Source organism: Syngnathus leptorhynchus, chromosome 20, assembly GCF_054491065.1.
Source record: "Syngnathus leptorhynchus isolate UIUO chromosome 20, UIUO_Slep, whole genome shotgun sequence".
NCBI classification, from domain to species: Eukaryota; Metazoa; Chordata; class Actinopteri; order Syngnathiformes; family Syngnathidae; genus Syngnathus; species Syngnathus leptorhynchus.
Window position 1 is genome coordinate 5,632,200 of NC_141214.1, and position 20,982 is coordinate 5,653,181.

General features: G+C 45.1%; 4 protein-coding genes and 1 long non-coding RNA gene across 7 annotated transcripts; 3 read left to right on the forward strand and 2 right to left on the reverse strand.

The window, feature by feature from the left end:
* Positions 1 to 176: 176 nt before the first annotated feature.
* brd2a (bromodomain containing 2a) lies at positions 177 to 7,655 on the reverse strand. Of its 2 annotated transcripts, none has more exons than XM_085900809.1 (12): positions 7,034 to 7,655; positions 3,902 to 4,202; positions 3,681 to 3,818; positions 3,454 to 3,604; positions 3,169 to 3,368; positions 2,548 to 3,090; positions 2,345 to 2,473; positions 2,068 to 2,262; positions 1,728 to 1,987; positions 1,319 to 1,638; positions 1,109 to 1,234; positions 177 to 951 (listed from the first exon to the last, which is right to left on the reverse strand). In XM_085900809.1, the coding sequence occupies exons 2-12, from the start codon at positions 4,172 to 4,174 to the stop codon at positions 824 to 826; spliced, it is 2,463 nt and encodes an 820-aa protein (XP_085756935.1). In that variant the 5' UTR covers positions 4,175 to 4,202; positions 7,034 to 7,655; the 3' UTR covers positions 177 to 823. The 2 variants fall into 2 exon arrangements, with proteins under 2 accessions (XP_085756935.1, XP_085756934.1); XM_085900808.1 differs by having other exon boundaries at positions 5,700 to 7,654.
* On the forward strand, positions 3,953 to 4,759 carry LOC147041125 (uncharacterized). Its single transcript, XR_015062928.1, has 3 exons — positions 3,953 to 4,243; positions 4,337 to 4,381; positions 4,479 to 4,759. It is a non-coding gene; the product is annotated as an uncharacterized LOC147041125 (long non-coding RNA).
* A 1,961-nt stretch (positions 7,656 to 9,616) lies between the features above and the next one.
* Positions 9,617 to 12,461, reverse strand: LOC147041126 (H-2 class I histocompatibility antigen, K-K alpha chain-like). The gene is made up of 6 exons (XM_085900811.1): positions 12,248 to 12,461; positions 11,556 to 11,819; positions 11,155 to 11,433; positions 10,745 to 11,053; positions 10,511 to 10,624; positions 9,617 to 10,402 (listed from the first exon to the last, which is right to left on the reverse strand). The coding sequence occupies exons 1-6, from the start codon at positions 12,309 to 12,311 to the stop codon at positions 10,368 to 10,370; spliced, it is 1,065 nt and encodes a 354-aa protein (XP_085756937.1). The 5' UTR covers positions 12,312 to 12,461; the 3' UTR covers positions 9,617 to 10,367.
* Positions 12,462 to 13,040: 579 nt separating this feature from the next.
* Positions 13,041 to 16,151, forward strand: LOC147041127 (tapasin-like). The gene is made up of 9 exons (XM_085900810.1): positions 13,041 to 13,185; positions 13,461 to 13,633; positions 13,996 to 14,181; positions 14,283 to 14,519; positions 14,597 to 14,956; positions 15,026 to 15,349; positions 15,433 to 15,534; positions 15,807 to 15,829; positions 15,896 to 16,151. Exons 2-9 carry the CDS (start codon positions 13,579 to 13,581, stop codon positions 15,905 to 15,907), a joined length of 1,299 nt encoding a protein of 432 aa, XP_085756936.1. The 5' UTR covers positions 13,041 to 13,185; positions 13,461 to 13,578; the 3' UTR covers positions 15,908 to 16,151.
* A 259-nt stretch (positions 16,152 to 16,410) lies between these two features.
* On the forward strand, positions 16,411 to 20,560 carry daxx (death-domain associated protein). 2 transcript variants are annotated; one of them, XM_085901495.1, is made up of 12 exons: positions 16,411 to 16,740; positions 17,041 to 17,210; positions 17,361 to 17,774; positions 17,878 to 18,009; positions 18,081 to 18,197; positions 18,278 to 18,509; positions 18,575 to 18,726; positions 18,805 to 18,901; positions 19,077 to 19,365; positions 19,497 to 19,691; positions 19,833 to 19,950; positions 20,041 to 20,560. In XM_085901495.1, exons 2-12 carry the CDS (start codon positions 17,052 to 17,054, stop codon positions 20,098 to 20,100), a joined length of 1,965 nt encoding a protein of 654 aa, XP_085757621.1. In that variant the 5' UTR covers positions 16,411 to 16,740; positions 17,041 to 17,051; the 3' UTR covers positions 20,101 to 20,560. The 2 variants fall into 2 exon arrangements, with proteins under 2 accessions (XP_085757621.1, XP_085757622.1); XM_085901496.1 differs by having other exon boundaries at positions 18,811 to 18,901.
* Positions 20,561 to 20,982: the final 422 nt, after the last annotated feature.

Here is a 20,982-nt window from a genome sequence, read left to right on the forward strand (position 1 = left end):
TTTAAACGCTTCACTTACTTTACGCCTCAGACATTACTTTTATTCATTTGAAATGAGTCATTATTATGAAACAAAACAAAGTATCAGTATGTTTCTTTTCCATTCCAAACAATATTTGGTGAGCAGTTCTAAAATGTCAAATTGCTTTAGTTGAAATAAAGAGGTAAACACAGATGTCCTTTCTGCTTTTGTTTTTTATTAGCAAATTGGTCACGAGGAGCAATCGAGTGTACAGAAACAATTGAAAGGAGGGCAAAACAAAACACTCATCTGACTTAAACTTCACACGCTTTGAGCGCCATGCCCACTTTTTAACGCCTGCGTCAAAACTATGGAGAACTTCGGCAGGTCACACACACACGCGCGCACACGTTTGTCTTCTTGAGCATTAATGTAAAGACAAACAGTCAATGTTTCCCAAAAAGGGAATAGTAAAATACTTCTTTATAAAAGAAAAGTTCTATAACTGTACAGAACATCTACACACACCGTCAAGACAGCGAGCACAGTTAGAAGGGAAATCATCTCCAGAAGTAGAACTCTGACTCGAGCACCCAAACTCCCCCCGACACATGCAATGCATCTCCCTCCCCTAATGAAGCTTCCCGAACTCGGCCCAATTCAGACCCTTCCCAGACCCAAAAATAAGTCCCCCTGTCGGGCTCTCCTCATGCGGCCCAATAAAGGCCGGCTCCTCTCAGCTGGACCGGCTGCTCTGGTCCAGTCCACTGGGGAGTGGCGCAACAAGGGGGTTGTGGTAAGGTGACCGACCCCCTTGTATAAAATAAAGGAAGAAAAAAAACTTCTGAAAGTCTTCTGCCTCTCAGCCAGAGTCGGACTCGCTGGTGTCGGAGGAGGATGAGGATGAGGAAGACGAGGAAGAGTCTGAGGAGGAGCTGCTGGCGCTGAGGCGTGACGGCTGAGTGCTCGACTCGGTGGCCGGTTTCTCCACTACAAAAATGAAAATGATTGGAAAATGCGATGAGCAATCTTCAAAATTTGGAGTTAAAGCCCTTTTGTGATTACTAATAGGATATTTAATTAAATTAATGCAAGTATAGTTGAATACAGGTAACATCTATCTCAGATGCAGAAAGTAGAAACTTACGCTTGGCTTTGGTGGGCTTCTTGCCAGAGTTGAGCTGCCCGCTAACATCCATCAGCCTCCTCTCCAGTTCAAGTTGTTTCTCCAGCGCCAGCTCCTCACGTGACTTTCCGGCACTGTTCTTGATGGCTTTGAAGGGAAAGCGCAATTAACTTTCAAGTTAATTCAACTTTATGGGGGGAAAAAAGGCATCCGTCGCCTTTTGTTCCTTACCGTAAGGCTTGCGTGGTTTCTTCCTCAGGCACGTCATGACGTAACGTTCCAGCTCTCGCAGCGTGGACGGCTTGAGCGTCTCAAAATCGATCTCGATCTCCTCGGGGTTGGTGTCTCGGAGGGACGGTTCTCGCGATTGAATGATGTAAACCACGCGACCGAGCTTCTCGCCCGGTAGTTTGTTGATGTCCAGGCTGAGCTGCCGCTTCTCGTCGTACGACATGGGCGCAGTTTCTTCCTCCTCGTCCGAGTCAAAATGGTGTATTAGAGGCTCTGGGATGGCTGGCGGCACGCTGAACATCATGCCGCCCTTTTTGGACCTGACGATTTGAATACCACACATTGATGGTTAACCATCAATCACACAAGCATGCAGTACCGACAATACCCAGCAGGTGTCAGCACTCACTTGCTCTTGTTGTTTTTCTTGCTCTGGCCCTTCTTGATTGGTATCATAGGAAGGCCCATTGCTTTATTGCTCTTATTTTTGGGGGTTTTGCTAACTTTGGGGGGCTTGGTGGGCCTGATTGGCACCAGCTCCTCTTCAATCTTCTGGTGCTTCTCGCCCTTCCTCTTTTTCTTCTTCTTGTCCTTCTTTTCTTTCTTCTTCTTGGGTTTCACTATTGGGCCCTGAGAGAGTGCCGTGAGCTGCTCGTGGACGGCTTTCAGCTTGGGAGGAGAGAAGAAAGTCTGGGGTCAGAAAATGTCGGTGGACACAAGTGGACACGGTTCACTTTCGCGGACAATACCTGCTCCTGAAGCTCGGCCAAGCGGTTGGCTCGCTCCTCTTCAGAGTCCGAACTGGGGCTGCTTTCGCTCTCGCTCTCCTCGGTACTCAGCTCGCTCTCGGACGAAGAGGAAGAGGACGACGAAGAAGACGAGGAGGAACTCGGGGGTGCCGGCTGCTCGTCGGGCATCTTGGCGAAGCAGAACTCAAAAACGTCCTGATGGGCGAGCCAACGTGTGTGACCTTTGGGCACTGCCCACTTTCCCATAATGGACCTGCCTCATTGGAGCGAGGCTTACCTGGAGCTTTCGAGCCATGGCAACCACATCGTGATCAGGGGGGTTGTACTTGTAGCAGTTGGAGAACATCAGCCTGATGTCTGCCGAAAACTGCTGAGCATCCACGTACTCTCTGCTATCCATCTTCCTCTGCGAGCCATGAAACAGATTCTCGTTAGTAAATAACTTCTCTTATTAACTCTAGCTAGCGCATCCTGGGGTACCTTAATAGTGCTGAGGTCCATGGGCTGCTTGATGATTTCGTGGTAGTCGTGGAGACCCAGCGAGGACGCGTCCACGGGTTTATAGAAAGGCCAGGCGTAGGCGGCATGCTTCTTGGACAGAAGCTCCTTCAGGACACCGTTACAGTAGCGCAGCTGCGGCGTTAGCTTGCTGCGACGCACCGGCGTTGGCAAAATGGAGTCGGGCAGATCCTTCTTGGGGGGCTTGATGGGTCGCCCGCTCACTCCTCTTCTGCAGCCTCCGGGCGCTTTGCCACCCAGCAAGACCTGTCCGTGATCCGTATTTATACCCATGGCTTGGTTGAGACCCAGACCCTGGTTGAGACCGAGACCCTGGCTCAGGCTTAGACTTTGGCCAAGGCTCAGGCCTGTGTCGTGCTCATCTCCGAGCGCGGTGAGGGTGAGCGGCGAGTCGTGACCTCTTCCCAGGCCTAAGCCCATGCCGGCAACATTCATGGAGCTCATGATTGGCATGGCCACCGTGGTCGGGGTGGTCGTGTCAGCTTTCCTCTTCACGCCTTTTTTCTGTTATCAAAAGGAAATGACAAGCGTGTTTGCCATGTCTCATTTCCACTATTAGCATATTATCATAGCGAGTCTTACCTTGGTGGTGGGCTGTGTGGGCGGCAGGCTGGTCATTTGGGGGATGCCGAGCTCATTAGGGAGGGTGAGGGACAGACTCTTGGTCATGATGGCTTTTGGCAGGGTAGACAAGATGGTTTCGGGGGTCTCCGGGGTGGTCGGCGAGTACACAGACTGTGAGACGGCGGGCACCTGGTGCGCGGTAGTGATGCCGCCGGAGGCTGAGGAACAAATGACGAGATGCTGTTTAGCGGCGGTTCGCAAAATTTCTTTTTATATAATTGTTAATTGGGCTTTGCCACGCACCCATACTTCCTCTGCCCCTCTTTCCCGCTTTGATGGGTTTGCTGCGTGGCGGGGGAGGGCTCAGGTCCATTTCCTCGGGGGGCATCTGCGCCACTTTCTGTAGAAACGCTTTCTCCAGTGACTGGGCCATTAAGACGATGTCGTCTGACGGCTACAAAGACACACACATATTATGGCGGAAAGCAAACAATGAGGGTCTCTCATCCTGCTTCGGCGGTGGGTCGTACCTTATTGTAAATGTAGCAGTTGGTAAACATGGTGTTGAAGTCCTGCATGCATTCGCTGGCACTGTAGTAGTAGTTGCTCTCAAGCCTCCTCTTGATGGTGCCCAAGTCCATTGGAACTTTGATGATCTTGTGATAATCCTGAACAGAAATTAAAAAACAAAAATGTATACACTTTATTCTAATGCCCCTAACGAACTGACATGTTTTTGACGCAAACTCACAGGCAAGTTGAGCTTGACGGCGTCGACCGGCTCGTGGAAGGGCCACGCAAAATGGTGACGCCACAGCGACTTGAGCACAACCTTTTGCAGGAACTGCAGCTGGTTGGTCATCTTCCCCCGTCCACCGGACTCTTTCATCAGAGACTGTGGGTGCCCGGGGGCCTGGTTGTGCGGTGGCATCCCCGGGCTTTCAAAGCCTTCATAGAGCAGAGACGGCTTCCGGATTCTTTTTCCAGCCGTGCCGGAACTCTGCTCCAGTGCCGTGAGCCCCATTAGGCCGACATCCAGCCCACCGTGGGAGCTGTGGAGAGCACAGTGTGGCAAACTTAGCAGAGCTATACAGTAAGGAGAGATTAATTCATATTTGTCTCCATTTATTGTTAATATTACATCATTCAGGGGACAAATGGTGACTACATAAATCCATTATTGCAGAGAAATTCTGACTGAACGGCGCCGCCGCTACACCTCTTCCAAAAAGTAGGGAGCTCATATACCAGCGCTTCTATAGTTATTGACATCTCAAGATCAAAACGTCATCCTGTCGACTTTTATCAATGTTGCCTTTTTTCCACAGTGGCAGTCATCTTGTTACAGGAAATGTTGCTTTGACCTGCAACGTGGCTTTCATCGACTCGCTACTGCCTCTAGTGGCCGCTTTAAGCGTGCAAGTCGCTGGAGGATTTCTACTCTGCTGTAAAGTGTTTATACCCACATAATTATCAGCATTATTTAACTACACGCAGATTTTTTTTTTTTTTTTTTTGCATCCCTGTGGGGAAAAAAACAATTTGATTTTGATTTGCCTTGTGGAAGGAGCAGGAGACAAATTGGCAAAACACACCAAATCTGGTTGTATTCATCCGTTTTTTGAATGATAAGAGCCTTTGGAAACATTTGACAGTTAGTGTGCTTTATTATTATTATTTTTATAGAAAAAAAAAAAGTACAACATTAGAAAACAAAGTGGATGTAAACACATTTTAACCTTAATAGCATAGTTGCATTTTAGCTTCCTGACACAATGTCATCCAAAACATTTCTTGCCCGAAAAGTTTCATTAGGTCTGATGATTCAAGTCAAGTCTGTCAGTCATGGTAACCTGCAAAGGTTTAATTTATTTATTTATTCAATTTATTATCTTTTCTGTGAACATACAAAAATGACTTGGTGATTGTGCTATGAGGCTAACAAATACTGGTACTTAGTCGCAAAATAAAAAATAAAAGTAAAATGGTAAAAATAAAAATTAGAGTGACACTGGGCGCCGTAACCTGGACAACGGACTACACAATGGTCAAGTAGCATCTTAGACTTGACCGGTTAAAACAAAACCACCACGGCCGGCTACGATCATAACAACCATTGGTCCAGTCCCAAGACTAACACGTCATAACATCGTAGCATACATACTAAGGCGTTAATTACGATGTAAATGGAATATATGTCATGTCATGCTCGTGATGTGCGATTGCGCCAAAATTACGGGAAGCTAATGCGACCTAACCAAGGCTAGCAGCAGCAGCAGCAGCGCTGCAAACATCGCGCCGGCATCCTGCAAACATAGCCGACACATTTACACACATTTTAGTGCCGCGTCATAAACTCCGCGTCCGATCTTAGTCAATAGTTCCCGTGTGCGCGTCAATTTCTCCGGGGATACTTTAGCGCGCGCATACGAACGCAGCGCCGGCATAGTCCCAACATCTCATCAAAATAAAACAAAAGATTCATGACATTTTTTGGGGCAAATATCGCATCCGATGGGAAGCTGAGAGTCAAGTTTACCAGTAGATACCTGTCAATCAGCGGGTTAACGGCCATATCCATCGGGATGGATCCGGATTGCGTTTTGCTATATTCGAGCCAGTATCCGGTTGTGTTCCGCTTCCCGTGTTTTTTTTTTTTTTAATCGGTTTCTCCAGCAGCGACGTGGACTTCCTCCTGCTTCGTAGAAATGGCGCTTGCTTGGTTACGCCAGCTGCTTTATAAACCCACGACGCACCCTATTGGCCACGCGTGCTGAAAACGTCCCCGCCCTTTGAGTTGCGATTGGCTCTTCGCGATGCAAGTCAGTTTCACTGCACCCTGAAACGGCTCGCTAAGCCTTAGAAGTAGAAAGCATTAAAAGCAATTCTTTACTGTAAAGGGAGTCGCACAAAGTCTTTATGGCCTTTTTCTCCTCCTTATCGTGTTCACGTCCCTTCTTCGTGATTACGAGCAAGCAGACATTTTGCAAGGACGTTGAAAGGCCCTCTAAACAGGAAAGTCTTGAATTACGTCAACCTATGCAAAACGGAGGCGGTGATTGGCCAATGCGCAACAAACGCGGGCTTTCTGTGCGTCTTTCTGCAACCCGATTGGTCGAGCCGCAGGATGACACCGCCCTCATACCGATTCTGGCCTCTCCCCACTCACCAGAAGATCAGTCGCAGAGGGGCGCCGGTCGCCATCTTATTCCACGACGACGACGATTTAAATCATCAAATTGTGCTAAGGTATCGCAATAATTTTCCCAAATGACACTTCTAAATCCAGTACGTGTCACCACCGAACGGAAACCACATTGACAATTGCGTTTCACCTATACTAAAAGACACAAACGACGTCGAACATGGCCCGCGTGGAGAACAAAGAGTATATTGTCAAAACGTGCGCAATGACATCAATAAGACAAAAGTAGCGATCAAGCATGACTATCATGAAAAAAATAAAACGTAAAAACGCTGAATACGTGCTTGGCAACCGGAACAACAAGATGACGCAGCAGTTCTATCGCGGCTTGGAACTAGTTGGGTTGCTAATCTCTCACGTCTAATAAAACTATTCGCCATGTAGCTTAAAACGCTAACTGCACACACTAGTATCAAACAGCGAAACTGACATATATCCTCAACACCCGACAGGAAGAAAACTCGATAAAATTCGTCTAACGAGTCAATGGTTAGCCAATAACATGCGCCCATCCCCCACTCTCCAAGGTTACAGACGACCAGCAAAGTCACTGAAACATGCAAATCAAACCACTGAGTACTCGACAAAACAGAGAAAACATTGTGGAAGGGGAAAATGTGATAAAAATACGTGCGAAGTTGATAGTGATAAGAAATGTAAATATTAAAAAAGGTATACCCCCCAAATCCCAAGGATTAAAATAAAGACAAATGTGGCTTGGTAAATCCAAAAGATACTGCGAAACTTGTCTCGAAAACATCTTCTGATCTTCCAACACGATACTTTTTTCTTTTTTTTTTTTTTAAGCAACACATTCCCTCCAACATGTCCGCCCTTCTCCCATTCTACGGGGCAGGGTGGAGGAGGGGTAATCACATGACCAGATACACCCCGAATCCCAATACTGAGCGAAACTTGGAAACGAAACTACTGCCAAGCAATTCAAACGAGCCTATTTCATAAGGCCCTGGTGAAGAAAAATCTCATTTTTGCACCCCTACGTAGAAATTGAACAAGTTATTCCTCAACAGTTTCGGGTAGAAACGCCACAATAATCCAAACAAAGAGCAGATTTGAGTCTGCGCTTGTCCCTCGGTGATTGGCCAGCGTTGCTCACGTGACGAGTCGCGTTTTTGTCGATTTAATCACGATTGCACAAATGTCTGTCGCTTTTTATAATCCCTGGGCGAAGCAAGAGTCCCCGAACGATCCAGGTTTAGGTGTAGATGTTAAAAGCGTCCAATTTGTCGTAAAATAAATAAATAAATAAATAAAAAGGCTAGCTCGCGAGCTCCGTCGTGTTGCGTGGAGGCGAAACACTGCGCATGCGCATGCGTCACTGCAATGGCGCAATGGAAGCCGGGGAGATGACACATTCGTTTTTTTATGTATCAGTAAAAGTAGATTAAATGAGTACATTCTTAGGTTCAAAGCCAGTAACATATATTTTTAAAAAATCATATTTAAGAATAACTGCTTAATTACCGTTCAGTTGCAAGCAAGGTCAGTCAATCTTTGTTTGCAAATGTTTTGAAACACTTCATTTAGCTATAATTATTTAACTTGAATGCAATACATTTAAATCATTGAAAAAATTGTTTCCTTAGTTTAAGCAATGTGTTGATATTCAACTTGTGCATGTGACAATTAATATCTTACTCTATGGCCTACACTGCAACATTTTAAAGTTCTTTGCATAGAGCCAAGTATTTTTTGGTGGTACTTTTAAGTTTAAGAACTACACTTTTAAAGAATACTTCTCAGTGTTTTGTTTTTTTTTTAACTGCCCTGCCAGAGATGGAATTCATTGACAAGCACTGTATGCATAACTTTTTGTGTAACAGCAGGTAGAGCAGGTCCACTTCACACAGGGCCAGTTTATATCGTTTGTGCGGGAGGTGGCGTGGAAGGAAAGGATTACATCACAGCCACTTCTGACTCATCAGTAGTCTCTCTCTCTCTCTCTCTCTCTCTCTCTCTCTCTCTCTCTCTCTCTCTCGTATTTTTCTTCTGGGCTGGTGGGCTAGAGATCACAATGACGAAGACGAAGGCATGCACAGCCCTAAAATGAAAGAGACATTGATAAATATTGGTCAATTGAGATGCAAACCAGTCGGGCTAGGTGGCCGTTGAGAAAACAACATTACGCAGTCATGCAAAACAAGTCGTGATCACCGCAGCTGTTCACTCACTAGACTCTTGAATATAGTCAGCCATTTCCATGTGAATGGTATCGTAAACGTCCTTTTTGATCACACTGGACACTCACACAAGATCCAGGGAGATCACCGAGATGAAATAAGATTACATGAGATTAACATGCTTTCTAATCCAGCAGGCAGCGTATGTCCTGGGAAGCTTCTGCTGTTGTATTTCACTCCTTTTAAAAGAAAGACTGCATCATAATTCCAACAGATCCAAAGAGGAGACAAAAGCTAATGACCTCCAGGATTGTCATTTAATTTTTTTCTTTGAATGCATCTAATCTCTGAAATTGGCCATTCTGTGTGGCACATGTAGGCGTCGCCTAGTGGTATGCAAAATAATCACTGCCCTAAATCAGTTCACTTGTATTTAACTTCTATATTTGCGTAGAATCTTTGAGAACTGCCAGTTATTGTTTTTTTATGTAGTTTTGTGCTATAACTTGCTTGTTTTTGCTTTTAAAAATCATGATTGTTAAGAAATGAATTGTCTTATAATGCTTTGGTGTTATTTACCAATACGTGCAAGTAGGAAGTATATTATTATCAGTGATGTACTATATAAACATTGAAACTTGAGGACTCTTGGTAAAATGTATCTGAAAAAAGAGGAATGTTTCCTGTCATCTTCTGTAGGTCACGACCTTCCCAGACTTTTGGGAGTGTGACATTGCCATCTACTGGCCACTTTGAGCAGCGTTCCGTCAGCTCAGATCAATAAGCACACGATTCCTAAGCATTGTGTATCTTAGAAATGGTACAAATTTGTAGTGTTTGTGATTAACTTTCATATTTGCGCCCAAGAATTTATCAATTAAAATGTATTGTTTTATTTCTTCCTTCATTTATTTTTCTTGGTTGGTATACTCTTTATATGTTAGTACAATAGAAATATTTCCATGTTATTCATTTATGATACTTTAAATTATCCAGCATTATTTTTATGGATAATTTAGACCAATGCAAAGCAAATTGAGCCAGCTAGCTTCATACTCGTCGATGAGACACTCGCTTTGTGTCATGTTTTCAGAAGTATATGATTAATTTAGACAAGTCAAAAAATCAAAGTCCGCTTTATTGTCAATTTCTTCACGTTAAGACACACAAAGAGATCGAAATTACGTTTCTCAACAACACACACACACACACAGACGCTTTATCACATGTCACATTTACATTTCTATATGTTATAGAAAATAAAAAAGTTTTGGACATGTGATTATTTTTGCTGCCAAGTAGATCACAGTAATTTCAAAATAAAACATTTTTGCCACTAGAGACAAACTACTGTATATGCACTATATATATTATATTATATATATATATTTGGTAAACAAGCTTCTACTATTAATTTATGTTCTGTATATACAAAGGTTTCTAGTCCGAAGGTGTTTTTGTTACCAGGAGTTGTCATGAATGTGGTTTGTGTTTAACTTCGTGTTGTGTGTTTTATTGGTATTTTCTCACCTCCTCCAGCTCTTTGATGACTAGTAGGTCTAACCCTGACCACTAGGGTTTCTGCTCTTATACTACTCTGGGCCGCCCTCCTGCAAGGAGGCGACTCTGCCGATCCTGTGCGATAATGTGTGACCTTGTTAACTGAGAGCGACCTCTACGTATGTTCAAAGAGTGTCACAGAGAAGAGAAAGCTAATGAAGCAAGAGAAGGGCTACAGCGATATAACGGCATACCTCAAGATACCTAGCTAATCACATGTGCCAAAGAGGCCTCTTCTAACAATATTCAGTTGAATATCGCAATGAACGACACAGACTGTTCATAAAGAATACAGTCTTCTTCTTTTCCTTTCAGCTTTTCCCTTTACAAGCTTGAGAGTATTTGTCTGAAATGAAAGAGAAGCAAGAGGAGATTAGCAATGGTCACAAACGGCGTGAGGAAAACAATGTTCTCTTTGGATGTTCCTGAAGGAGCAAACATTTGTGTTGCTCACCTTTGGATTTGAGACGTTTGGCAAGGATCATCAACACCGCCATGATCGCCATCACCAGAGTGAGGACCACTAACGGGACGCCGATGGTCAGCAGCTTCTTCCTGTTTTGCTCTTCTTCACTCGGGAAAGCGTGTGCGACGAAGAGAGACACGTGAACGACTGTTGTCGTGACACCGAGCCGTCACGCTCGCCCCGCAGCCAATCGGACGTGTCTGAGTCACGACAAAAGCTCACCCCGGATGCGTGCGTTGCTCAGGATGCTTCCGTCGTCCAGCTTGATGACGAGGTCTTCCGAGACGCCGGCCAGCTGGAACACGCATTCGTACTCCCGCTCCGCGGCGGGCGTCACCTTCACTTTCAGGTCGACCGAGGTCTGGAAGGTTCCGTCGTGGTTGGGGAGGGTCGCCCCCATCTCCACCTCCTCGTGGATCTCTTCGCCGTTCTTCCGCCAAAAGAGGGAAGATGTAATAGGGTAGAAACCCGTGGCGTGGCAGGTGACTGGAGAGGAAGGCGTCTTCTGCAGGAGAGACAGCTTGGGAAGCTCTGCACGCAAAGGCAAAGATGGAGGGAAACGCGTAAGGAGGGCAGGAAAGATGGAGAGAATGTGTAAGAAAGAGCATGTGTGAAGAGAGAGGACAATGTACCGGGTCTCGTCAGGAAGTCCCTCCCGTTCCTCAAATGCTTCTTCATCAGAGAAGGACACGCCTCAGTGTGGGTAATCATCTTGGCTTTATTGAACTTATCAATCTGGTCCAACTTGATTTTGGTGATGAAAGCTTGTGGATTTGCTGCGATCCATGTCATCGTCTTCGCCTGAAATGATAGGAAATCTTCTCCATCGTAGCGGTAGTGCTCCCAACCATCAACCTCACCCGTCTCATCGTCCCATTCACAGCCTTTCATCACCTGAATCATGTGAACACCTGAAAGGATCGCACGCAAGATTCAGGGACGATAATCGGAGAGGAGCCAGTGACACGTCTGTTTATTAGTCATGAAGTGTAGCAGCATATGAAATGAATTTTACGAGCTCACGTAAACAAACCTCCAGTTTGGTTGAAGCGATTTTTAGCGGTTTTAATGTTGACTTTCATGAGGTGCTCATTCATAATATTGATCTCCGTCTCTCTCTGCCAGAAGTGTGGATCATCTTTTGTGATTTTGTTCACCCAGTCGTGTTTGGCTTTCGTTTCCCTGTGGTTGCTGTCAAACTGCAAAATCTGAACACCTTCAACAAAGGCAGCCTCCAAGAATTCTGGTAGCTTTGCAACTTGAGTGACAGTCGTGAAATAATTGAGCGTGTGAATGACTGAAAGACAAACACAAAAATGACACACATGATCTTGCTCTGTTTTTTACATTGGGCAATCTTGTGCAATTCATTATTTCAATGATTCTGTCTGCAGTTGGAACATTGCAGCACTTAATATGTTGGAGTTCGATGCCCCTCATCACAGATTTAAACATTAATATGAAATATTAATATTAATTCATCTTTCTCTTTCTCTTTCTCTTTCTCTCTCTCTCTCTCTCTCTCTCTCTCTCTCTCTCTCTCTCTCTCTCTCTCTCTCTCTCTCTCTCTCTCTAACTAAAAGTGTTTAAACAAGTTTCCGCTCATGAAATAACGCAGCAGACGTGAAGAAAATTTAACAAACAAATGAATAAATGCGGCAGTTCAAAATCAAGAGCGTCAATCTTTAGGATAAGAAAAAGAGTTGTAACCAAAGTAAAACTTACCAGGCGTCACGCTGCATATTTGCACTACCTCAACAAAGAATACAAGTAGGTTCACTTCAAACATCAAGTTATATGTGCGATTATAGTCAAGCGGGATCAAGATCTAGAATCTGTGAATATTCTCTTCTGGAAGACAAGTTGACTACAACCTATCTGCGATGGAGTACATCAGACGTGTGGACTGTTGAAACTTCTCATCATAACGGCAGCGCAGCGGTAGGGGAGCGTAACTACAAGAGAAAAATTGAATTTGGATTTCTCCGAAATCACGTGACACTCATTGGGTGTCGTCATTACAAATAGCTGTAAACTTGATTGCTAACTTGTACGTTAGCTTTGCCGCCATACTGGATGTGGAAAAGCCGAGTGCTGGGTGAACTATTCAGTTTGTTTGAAGCTTCTTTAGTGTTGCCTTCATGACCTGCTCATTTCTCGCACTGATGGTCGTCTCGTTTTCTCAGTAGTCCGGCTCATCAGCTGTAACGTAATAAAAATACCCCTGAAATTAAGACTGAACGACTTTATTTGAAATCATGTATCGCTTATTCTCCATCATATTTGTTTCACCAAAAACTACTTGATTCCCAAAACATTGATTGACATTTTCACCACCACTGGCTAGTTTCAAATGAGTCTTTCATATTTTACTAAATTGCCTGTAAGTATCTCTTGAGAGTGTCTGATGTTGGGCATGTTGCCTTAAGGGCTGAGCTTCTTGTTGCACGGGTTTCTCAGCATTTCTGATTGTTGAACTATAAATAATCACAAGATGAATCAAGTAGTGTGTTGCACCTTGAAAGATAAGTGATAAATGACCCTATTAAACACTCAAAAGCTTTTTTTTTTCTCCACCAGTGACATGATCCTCTAAGCGGGACGAGGTTCCAGGAGAAAGGAAAAAAAATGTATGACTACAGAAGAAGGAGCAACAAATTAAAGTATGGGAAAATATTTCCTCCTACAACGTGCTAATCTTATCATGACCTTATGGTGTTGCTACTTATGTGTATAATTCTTGACTTGGTGTAATTTGATGGAAACATGTTAAAAACGAGTTATTAACACCTGTCATTTGGTTTAAAGGATATAACAATTGTATTGACCTTATGTAATTACTTATTTTTTTATTTCCTTTCGGTTTTCTCCTATGTACAGTATTTTTGCAGATTTTCCCATAAACGGAAGGTGTCGCTTTTCTTCTGGGTACTTACAGGCACGAGTGAAAGCGAAAGTATAAAGGCAGATACGTTTCGGTTGCGCAGCTCCTTTTCTCCGAAAGAAAAATAAAACGAAGAAAAGCACAAGAAGAAGCAGCAAGGAGCGCAACAACCATGACGAACATCTGGTCCATTTGTAATGTCTGTCTGCTTTACTGCTTGATCCAAGGTATCCGACACAAAACTACATATATTTAAAATGCTTCAAATATGTTTCATCTACAAAAATTGCCGAACGATGCTCAAGGCACTGTCATTCTATGTTGCGGTTTTATTACTAACATCGTACACTCGCATGTAACGTTTTGAACTACAAAGTCATTTTCATATAAGTTTTTCAGGGAATTTGGTGCGCCCGCCCCCTGTGGCTAAAGCGCGTAACAACAACAGTACTGTAGTAACAACAGCAGTAATGTAGCTTGCTGTTCAGAAAAATATAGGAAATGGAAAATAATTGTCATTCTGGCTATTGATTAAATTTGACATGCTACTCGATGTCAGCGTGTTGCTCTGTTTGTGGCCTTCCCGCAGCCTGCCACAGCCACTCCTGTCCTGGACTGGAGTGCTGGTATATGAACGAGAAGGCGGCTAAAGGAGGTCTAGCGGCGCCCCCAAGCCAGGTGAAGTCGCTGCTTCGGATCAGGACGAAAGGCCACCGCACAGCCAGCCTCGAAGATTTGACCGACCCCAGTATCCTGAAATTCTACACTGTCGCCGGTCTGTTGGCGTGTGCAATTATTATTACCCTGGTTATAAAATAACCTCATGTCAATACCTAAAAATGAATGAATGAATGAATGGCCGCTTGTGACCTCCAGATCCGTCGGCAACTTTGTGTCACCGCTCGCGCAAAAGCTCAACCCGCAAGCCTCATTGTGAGCTCAGCCGCTTCCAGCCGCAGTACTCCGCCCTCTCGTGGGCCTCCGCCCTCTCAGACGAGCTCAGCCCTGTATACCTGCAAGCCGACTGGTTTTCTGCCTCTGTTCAGGATCTGGACGAACGACGCGGCACGTCCAGCATCATGCGCGCCCCCACCGAAACCAACGAATTGGACGGTAACCATCGTGGATTTGAGTAGCTCACCTCGCTTTGAGAAATTCTAATGCTCCTTCTTTCCCGTTTCCCTCCCCAGTGGTCCTCAGCGTGACCACCACAACGGTGGTGGTGCAGTCCAGACTCGGTGAGTCTGTACTGCTGCAATGCCAGTTCTGGGCCAACCCCGAATCTCCCCTGTATGGATCGGGCTTTGCCGTGGAGTGGCGCTACCAGTCGCACGGTAGCGGACGACTGCTTCTGGCCTACGATGGAAAATCGGACCGGCTATCCGACTCCCCGGAGGAAGGTGTGAATATGGACTTTGAGGAGCTGCACCAAAATGGCAACGCCTCCCTGGTGCTGCAGGAAGCCCAAGTGGACCACTCCGGAATGTACATTTGCATGGTGTACCTGCCGCATCTTCTCGCTCAGGTCACTATTCATCTGGAGGTTGCAGGTGGGTTGTGAAAAATGCAATTGAACAGAATTGTAACATTTGACTGCAACATTTTTGCCTTGCTTCTAGAACCTCCTTCCCTATCTATCCACCCGTCCCCGTTGCCACTCACCGCTCCGGGCCAGACTTTGACAGTCCATTGTGAGGCCTCAGGGTTTGCCCCCCATTCCCTGGAGTTGAGGTGGGACTTGAAAGACCCCGATGGCAAGACCAGGTCATTGGGACCCGGTCACCTTACAGGCCACAAGCAGGCCTGGGACGGCACCTACAGCCAAAGCACCCGACTGGAGCTCAACATGTCTGATCCGGAGCTGGGCCGCGGAGGGGAGCTCACCTGCGTCGCCGAGCATCTCGGCGGTACCCGTCGTGCCAGCGTGCCACTCAGAGTCATCGGTAATCTAAGAGGATGTTTTCTATCCTACCACATAAATGCTGATTTATTTCAAACGCAGTACTAATGACTTTTGACCTTTTAGGCTTCAGCACACCGTCCTTGGAGGACTCCATGGTGATGTTGGCCGTGGCACTTGTGCTCTACGGCCTCATCAAGTTCGTCTCTTGCTTCTTCCTCCCCTCAGGTGACCAACATTTGTGAAGCTAATGTGCTTTGTCGGCTGATGTATGGCTGTTGATGTTTTGCCACTGGACCTTTGAGTCAACTGCAAATAGCAATAAAATCAAATAGCTTTTATTAGTAGTTTAATTGCAAACATTTTAGACAAATGGACGGGTCACACTTTTTTTTTTGCACACTTTAGACAATTCGTAAATAGTGAAATGTGAAAACGCAAGAGATTACCGCACCGGAAGTATTTATGCCAAAGTGAATGTCTTTTATTTTTGTCTGTAGGTCCAGCTGAGGAAACAGAAAAGGTAAGTTTGTTTCTCAAACAAAATGTTTTATCAATATTTCAACTCTTAACTTTTCACTTTCTGCAGAAAGAGAATTGAAGAGACTTGCCCGCCTTGTCACTCAACACTGAAGAATCCAAATAGAATGAGTCGTTTTAACAAATTGGAGTTTTTACTTGTTAGTCATTCATTTTATTGTGACAACCTGCAAGGCTTGTTTTGTAAATACAATGTTTTCTCATCTTTTAACCCCCTCCACACAATAATTACCAATGTTTCGGTGTTTTTTTTTTTTTTTAATTACAACCATATGAAAACAAGGAATAAAGGTGTGTTTTAGTCACCAGACGTGTTTATTTGACACATTATATGTTTGTTGATGTTAATATAGGTTATTATTTAAGTACTGCAAAAATGAACCAAGTTATTTAGTATCAAGTTCACATCAGGCAATGCTTCATGAGATATTCAAGATTATTTGCAATTTTACAGCAGATTTTCCTGCCACAATCTAAAAAAATTGAATTTAGCAAGAAACATGCATACAATTTATTTACGTTCTTATTCCTCTCCGGACCACATGGTAGCGCTAGTGAACCAATTTCACAATGTACCAACCGCCCGTAGAAGACGTTTCCTAAGGTCTCTTCACCTTTTGATAAAATGTTTTGATGGATACAAACACCCTTAGTACGACGCTATATCATCCTGTCAGATAACGTGGACTCATAGATGTGCTTATTTAGTACCTAGATTCAATTATCATTAGGTTTTGAAATCCTAGCAAGTTTGTCCAGATTTTATTACTCAGCGTGAAGTCGCGCGCTAAATAGGGTGCTAATGCTAACGTAAGCTAACGAGGATTGGTACACTTACAATGCCGGGTGAAAGTCGATGTTCTGTCTAAAGTGTCATCTCAGCCTAACTAACAGGTCAGTATACATCACAAGTGTTGTGTATATATATAATTTTTGGTTGTAGTGTCAAAAGGCATCATTTTGCTCGACGTGTGTCCTGTTTGTGGCGTTCAAAAGTTCGTCCTTTCACTCCGACTTAACAGCTTTAGAGTGCTCGAACTACCCCTCAGACATTTTGAAAGCACTAAAGAAATCCCAGAATGCTGAACCTCTCTCGAGAAAATTCGAATAGACCCTGAGCTCTGTGAGACAACTGTTTGCACGTATGTGTTATATAGCACTTCCTCTCTTTATTTTTTTTGTCTCTCAATGAAGACTCTCCCAACATGGCAGACGTCATCATCATGGATGAAGACGACGTCCCTCGGTCGTCGGCCCGGCGAGTACCGCTGTCCACCAAGACCCATATCACCCAGTCGCCTTTCGTTTCGTCCATCAAGAAGCAGCACGTTCTGCAGGCGGAGAATGACAAGTTGTTCTCTGAGGTGATGACACTGTCTCCGGGCAAACACTGGCGCAATCCTAATGTCAAGACCTGTGTTTTGCTTTATGACATGGCATTGTGTAGGTGTACCTAATGGAAGATGAACTCTTTGTGTACTCTGATGTTTGTCTTGTTTCCTGCCTCCCTTCAGTTTGTGAAGCACGTCGTGACCGAGACTGAGGACTGCCCTCAGGTGTTGGAATACCTGAAGAGCAACTACGCCAAAGCCCGTAGTGACTACCTGTCGTCAGTAGAATTTCGTAACAGCTTGGGCCGATGTTTGACCCGGCTGGAGGCCAACCGTTCCAGGGTTTTTGTCTACATCTATGAACTGTGCATGGTGCTCAAGCAGCACAAAGACAGGAGCAAGAAGAACACCGCAAACCCCTCTACCTCCACGTCAGATTGTCTTGCGGCTACCTCATCAAAAAGTGAAAGCAAAACGACGAGCGTGCCAAAACAAGAAGGGAACCTGCCGACGGAAGACGAGAAGCCCTCCACGTCAGGTATTCAGGAAATCCAGCAAAAAGCGGAGAAAAGAACCAGCAGGGCCTCCAGGAAGCAGGTTAGTCTCCCAATGTGTGCCCCGATAAAAAAATTGTTTCAAGCGTTGATGACCTCCACTGTTCTCACCAATATTTTCCATTTGCGCTGTGCTTGGCTGGCAGATCGCGTATCTGGAGAACATGCTGAAGATCTACGACAACGAGATCTGCCGCCTGCAGCGCACCGAACTCTCCCTGGACGACTTGGATGCCGAGGACTCTATGTACATTCAGGAGCACAAACTCAAACGCAAGGTCGGCCCGCCTCTCGTCCGGGGTGCTCCCGTCCCGCCAGCCTGCGTCACTCACCCCTCTCTCGGTTTCAGATGATGAAGATCTACAATAAGCTGTGCGAGCTGAAGGAGTGCAGCCCGCTGACGGGCCGAATCCTTGAGCGCAAAATCCTCTACAACGACCCCAAGTATCCCGAAATCAGCAAGAGGGTCCGTCGTTGATGTGGACGATGACCTCATGGTCGTTCATCAGCCGCACCCCCTTATCCGCGTTCATGTGGTCCCTTCAGATCCAGCGTTACATCAACAAATCTGATGTCTGCATGAACCCGCCTGACTACCAGGACATCCTCCAGCAAGTCCAGCTGGCCAACAAACGACACAACCTGCATCTGAGCGGAAAGGAGCTGGAGCGCATCGCCCGGAAGGCCTTTACCGAAACCGGCAGCCAAATCCAGCAGAGGCGTCACCACGACCTGCTCTACGACTTTGGCTGCCAACTCACCAGCGAATACAAGCCCGGTAAGAGCCGCCTCGCCTCGGCTACGAAAATCACAGCATTCCAAATTCGGCCTTCATCTCCAAAGACAACGACCCGGCACTGATAGACCCCACGCTGCACCGGAGGCTACGGAACAACCACGAACTGGGTCTGACCCGCCTGGAGGATGTCATCAACAAATACTCGGTCCTGCAGGACAACACGGATAAGAAGGACAGAGAGCAGAACGGTGAAGAGGTTCGAGGTCGCCGTGGACATCGACCGCATCATCCCGGTCGTTTTTCTCATTTATTATCTCGCTGGATGTGAGAGCAGGAGGAGGAGGAGGAGGAAGATGAGGATGAGGAGGACGTGTCATCAGAAGCAGACATTGAAGAAGAGATCCAAGCCAGCAGCCAGCAAGGTGGACCAGGTCTGAACCGGTGACATGTCATCTCAATAGCTAGGCCATTCCAATTGTAATTTTTTTTAGATGATTTAAATGAATTCATTAGATAAATACATTGTTGTTAAATTAAGCAAATAAGGAAAAATTGTTAAAAAAAAAAGTCTTCAAAACTAAACGCCTCTTTTTCTGCTCCTGTCAGATGATGACGACGACGAGGATGACGGCAACGAGGCGGAGAAGATGGGCGACCACGCCAACGAGGATGGGCTGCCGACAGAAAACGTCACTGGGGGTGCAACGCCGGATGACAATGAGGCCGTCACCAGTGGGCTCCACTCCGACGCCAGCATGCCGGGCTTCTCGCCGCTGTCGGACGACGTATCCACTAGCGACAGCCCCAGGCAATCGGAGCCCACGCAGCCCAACGACAGTGCCCTCGCTGCCGCCTCATCAGAGGATCCCCCCCATCTTGCCACCAGCCAGCACAGGTATGTTATCCTAATTTTATTAAAATCTTTATGCTCCAAACCACATGTAGCATTTTAAACATTTGCTCGAAGAAGTGATCTTGGAATGCATCATGTGTCAAGTCAAGCGACTGGTGTGTCCCCCCCCCCAGCATCGGCACAGACCCCCCAGCAACCACCAACGGGGCATCTTTACCTCCGCCGCTAGAGATGACGTGCCACTCGCCCATCACCAACGGCATCTCGCCGCCTCTTGCGTTCACGCCTGACCACAGACTGAGCAGGAGCCGCAAGAGGAAAATGCTGGACACTACGCCCAAGCGGAATCACATCAACGCCAACGACAGGTGACCAAGGGGACATACACGGGCTACTTGAAAATAGTTGGAAAGAATTTCGTGTGGAAAAAATAATTCAATCACAATATCAAGGGAGAAAATAATCGCAGTTAGATGAGTTGTCCAAGTTATTGTCATGGAACCCTTCAGAGAGGTGGAGATACCACTGGACATGGGCGTCATCTGCGCCTCCCCGGCGCAGACTATCGAGGCCTCCGACTGCCAGCTGGTCACCAGCTCGCAGTCGCCGTTCCCCAAGAAGATCAAAGTAAGACACGGACCATCCTTCCCTGCTCCGTTCGGTACCCCACCTTTGTCACACACTGACCCGGCCGGCTGTGTTGTCTTCCCCTTCCAGGTCAGCGTGGCCACCCAGTGCGACCCCTTGGAGATCATCGAACTGTCTGACTCGGAGTGACCGAGGCTGTCTACTCCAAAATTCGTTACTATCTACTGTGAGAACAACTTCCACTCAGGACACCAAGGGGGCGCTGGAACGCCAGTCTGTTTACATTTTTTTATACCTTCCTAAAATTGCTTAAGGTATTTTGGTTGAACCTCATGTTGCAGCATACGTTTTGACATGTCCACAGCCCATCCCTCTCTATTGACATTATTACTTGAGGGCACCTTCAATGCCGTAAGCTACACTGAGCTCTGCGCTGATCATGTTTAGCTTTTAGAACGTGTCAGTGATCCAGAGAGTTGTGGACATTTTGAGTCCTTGCCATGTTATTTTCATATTTTGGAGAAGATGAACCTTTTCAAAATGTTTTATTTTTATTTTTGGGAGGGGGATAACTAGTCACCATATCTACTTAAATTGAATTTTGTTTTGTTTTATAATGACTATCCGAATAAAGCTTACTCAATATACAGAGAGAGAATCTATTGGCTCAAAGACAAACTATTCACATTTGCATCATTGTAAAAAACTAGTTTTATTTTAAGTCAACTACAGCCATGAACTAAATTAACAAGAGCATGAACAATTGAGAGGTGCACGCACAGTCTATATATATATATATATATATATATATATATATATATATATATATATATATAGACAAATATATATATATATATATATATAGACAAATAGACAAATATATATATATATATATATATATATATATATATATATATATATATATATATATATATATATATATATATATATATATATATAGACAAATATATATATAGACAAATATATATATAGACAAATATATAGACAAATATTCATGCACCGGAAGACACCGTATTGACGTTAGAATTATTGTCAAGTGCCTTTGGCTAC

Excerpts from the sequence above, each read along its gene's own strand:
- LOC147041126 (XM_085900811.1), bottom strand. The coding sequence starts at position 12,311 with ATGTTTGAAGTGAACCTACTTGTATTCTTTGTTGAGGTAGTGCAAATA. Across the intron at positions 11,434-11,555 it reads TCGCTTCAACCAAACTGGAG|GTGTTCACATGATTCAGGTG; the intron begins GTTTGTTTACGT and ends CGATCCTTTCAG. Across the intron at positions 11,054-11,154 it reads GGACTTCCTGACGAGACCCG|AGCTTCCCAAGCTGTCTCTC; the intron begins GTACATTGTCCT and ends CTTTGCGTGCAG.
- LOC147041127 (XM_085900810.1), top strand. The coding sequence starts at position 13,579 with ATGACGAACATCTGGTCCATTTGTAATGTCTGTCTGCTTTACTGCTTG. Across the intron at positions 14,182-14,282 it reads GAAATTCTACACTGTCGCCG|ATCCGTCGGCAACTTTGTGT; the intron begins GTCTGTTGGCGT and ends TGTGACCTCCAG. Across the intron at positions 15,350-15,432 it reads CGTGCCACTCAGAGTCATCG|GCTTCAGCACACCGTCCTTG; the intron begins GTAATCTAAGAG and ends TTGACCTTTTAG.
- brd2a (XM_085900808.1), bottom strand. The coding sequence starts at position 5,731 with ATGGATATGGCCGTTAACCCGCTGATTGACAG. Across the intron at positions 4,203-5,699 it reads GTTAACCCGCTGATTGACAG|CTCCCACGGTGGGCTGGATG; the intron begins GTATCTACTGGT and ends TGCTCTCCACAG. Across the intron at positions 1,988-2,067 it reads TGGCCGAGCTTCAGGAGCAG|CTGAAAGCCGTCCACGAGCA; the intron begins GTATTGTCCGCG and ends TCTCCTCCCAAG.
- daxx (XM_085901495.1), top strand. The coding sequence starts at position 17,052 with ATGGCAGACGTCATCATCATGGATGAAGACGACGTCCCTCGGTCGTCG. Across the intron at positions 19,366-19,496 it reads CTTGCCACCAGCCAGCACAG|CATCGGCACAGACCCCCCAG; the intron begins GTATGTTATCCT and ends CCCCCCCCCCAG. Across the intron at positions 19,692-19,832 it reads CACATCAACGCCAACGACAG|AGAGGTGGAGATACCACTGG; the intron begins GTGACCAAGGGG and ends GGAACCCTTCAG.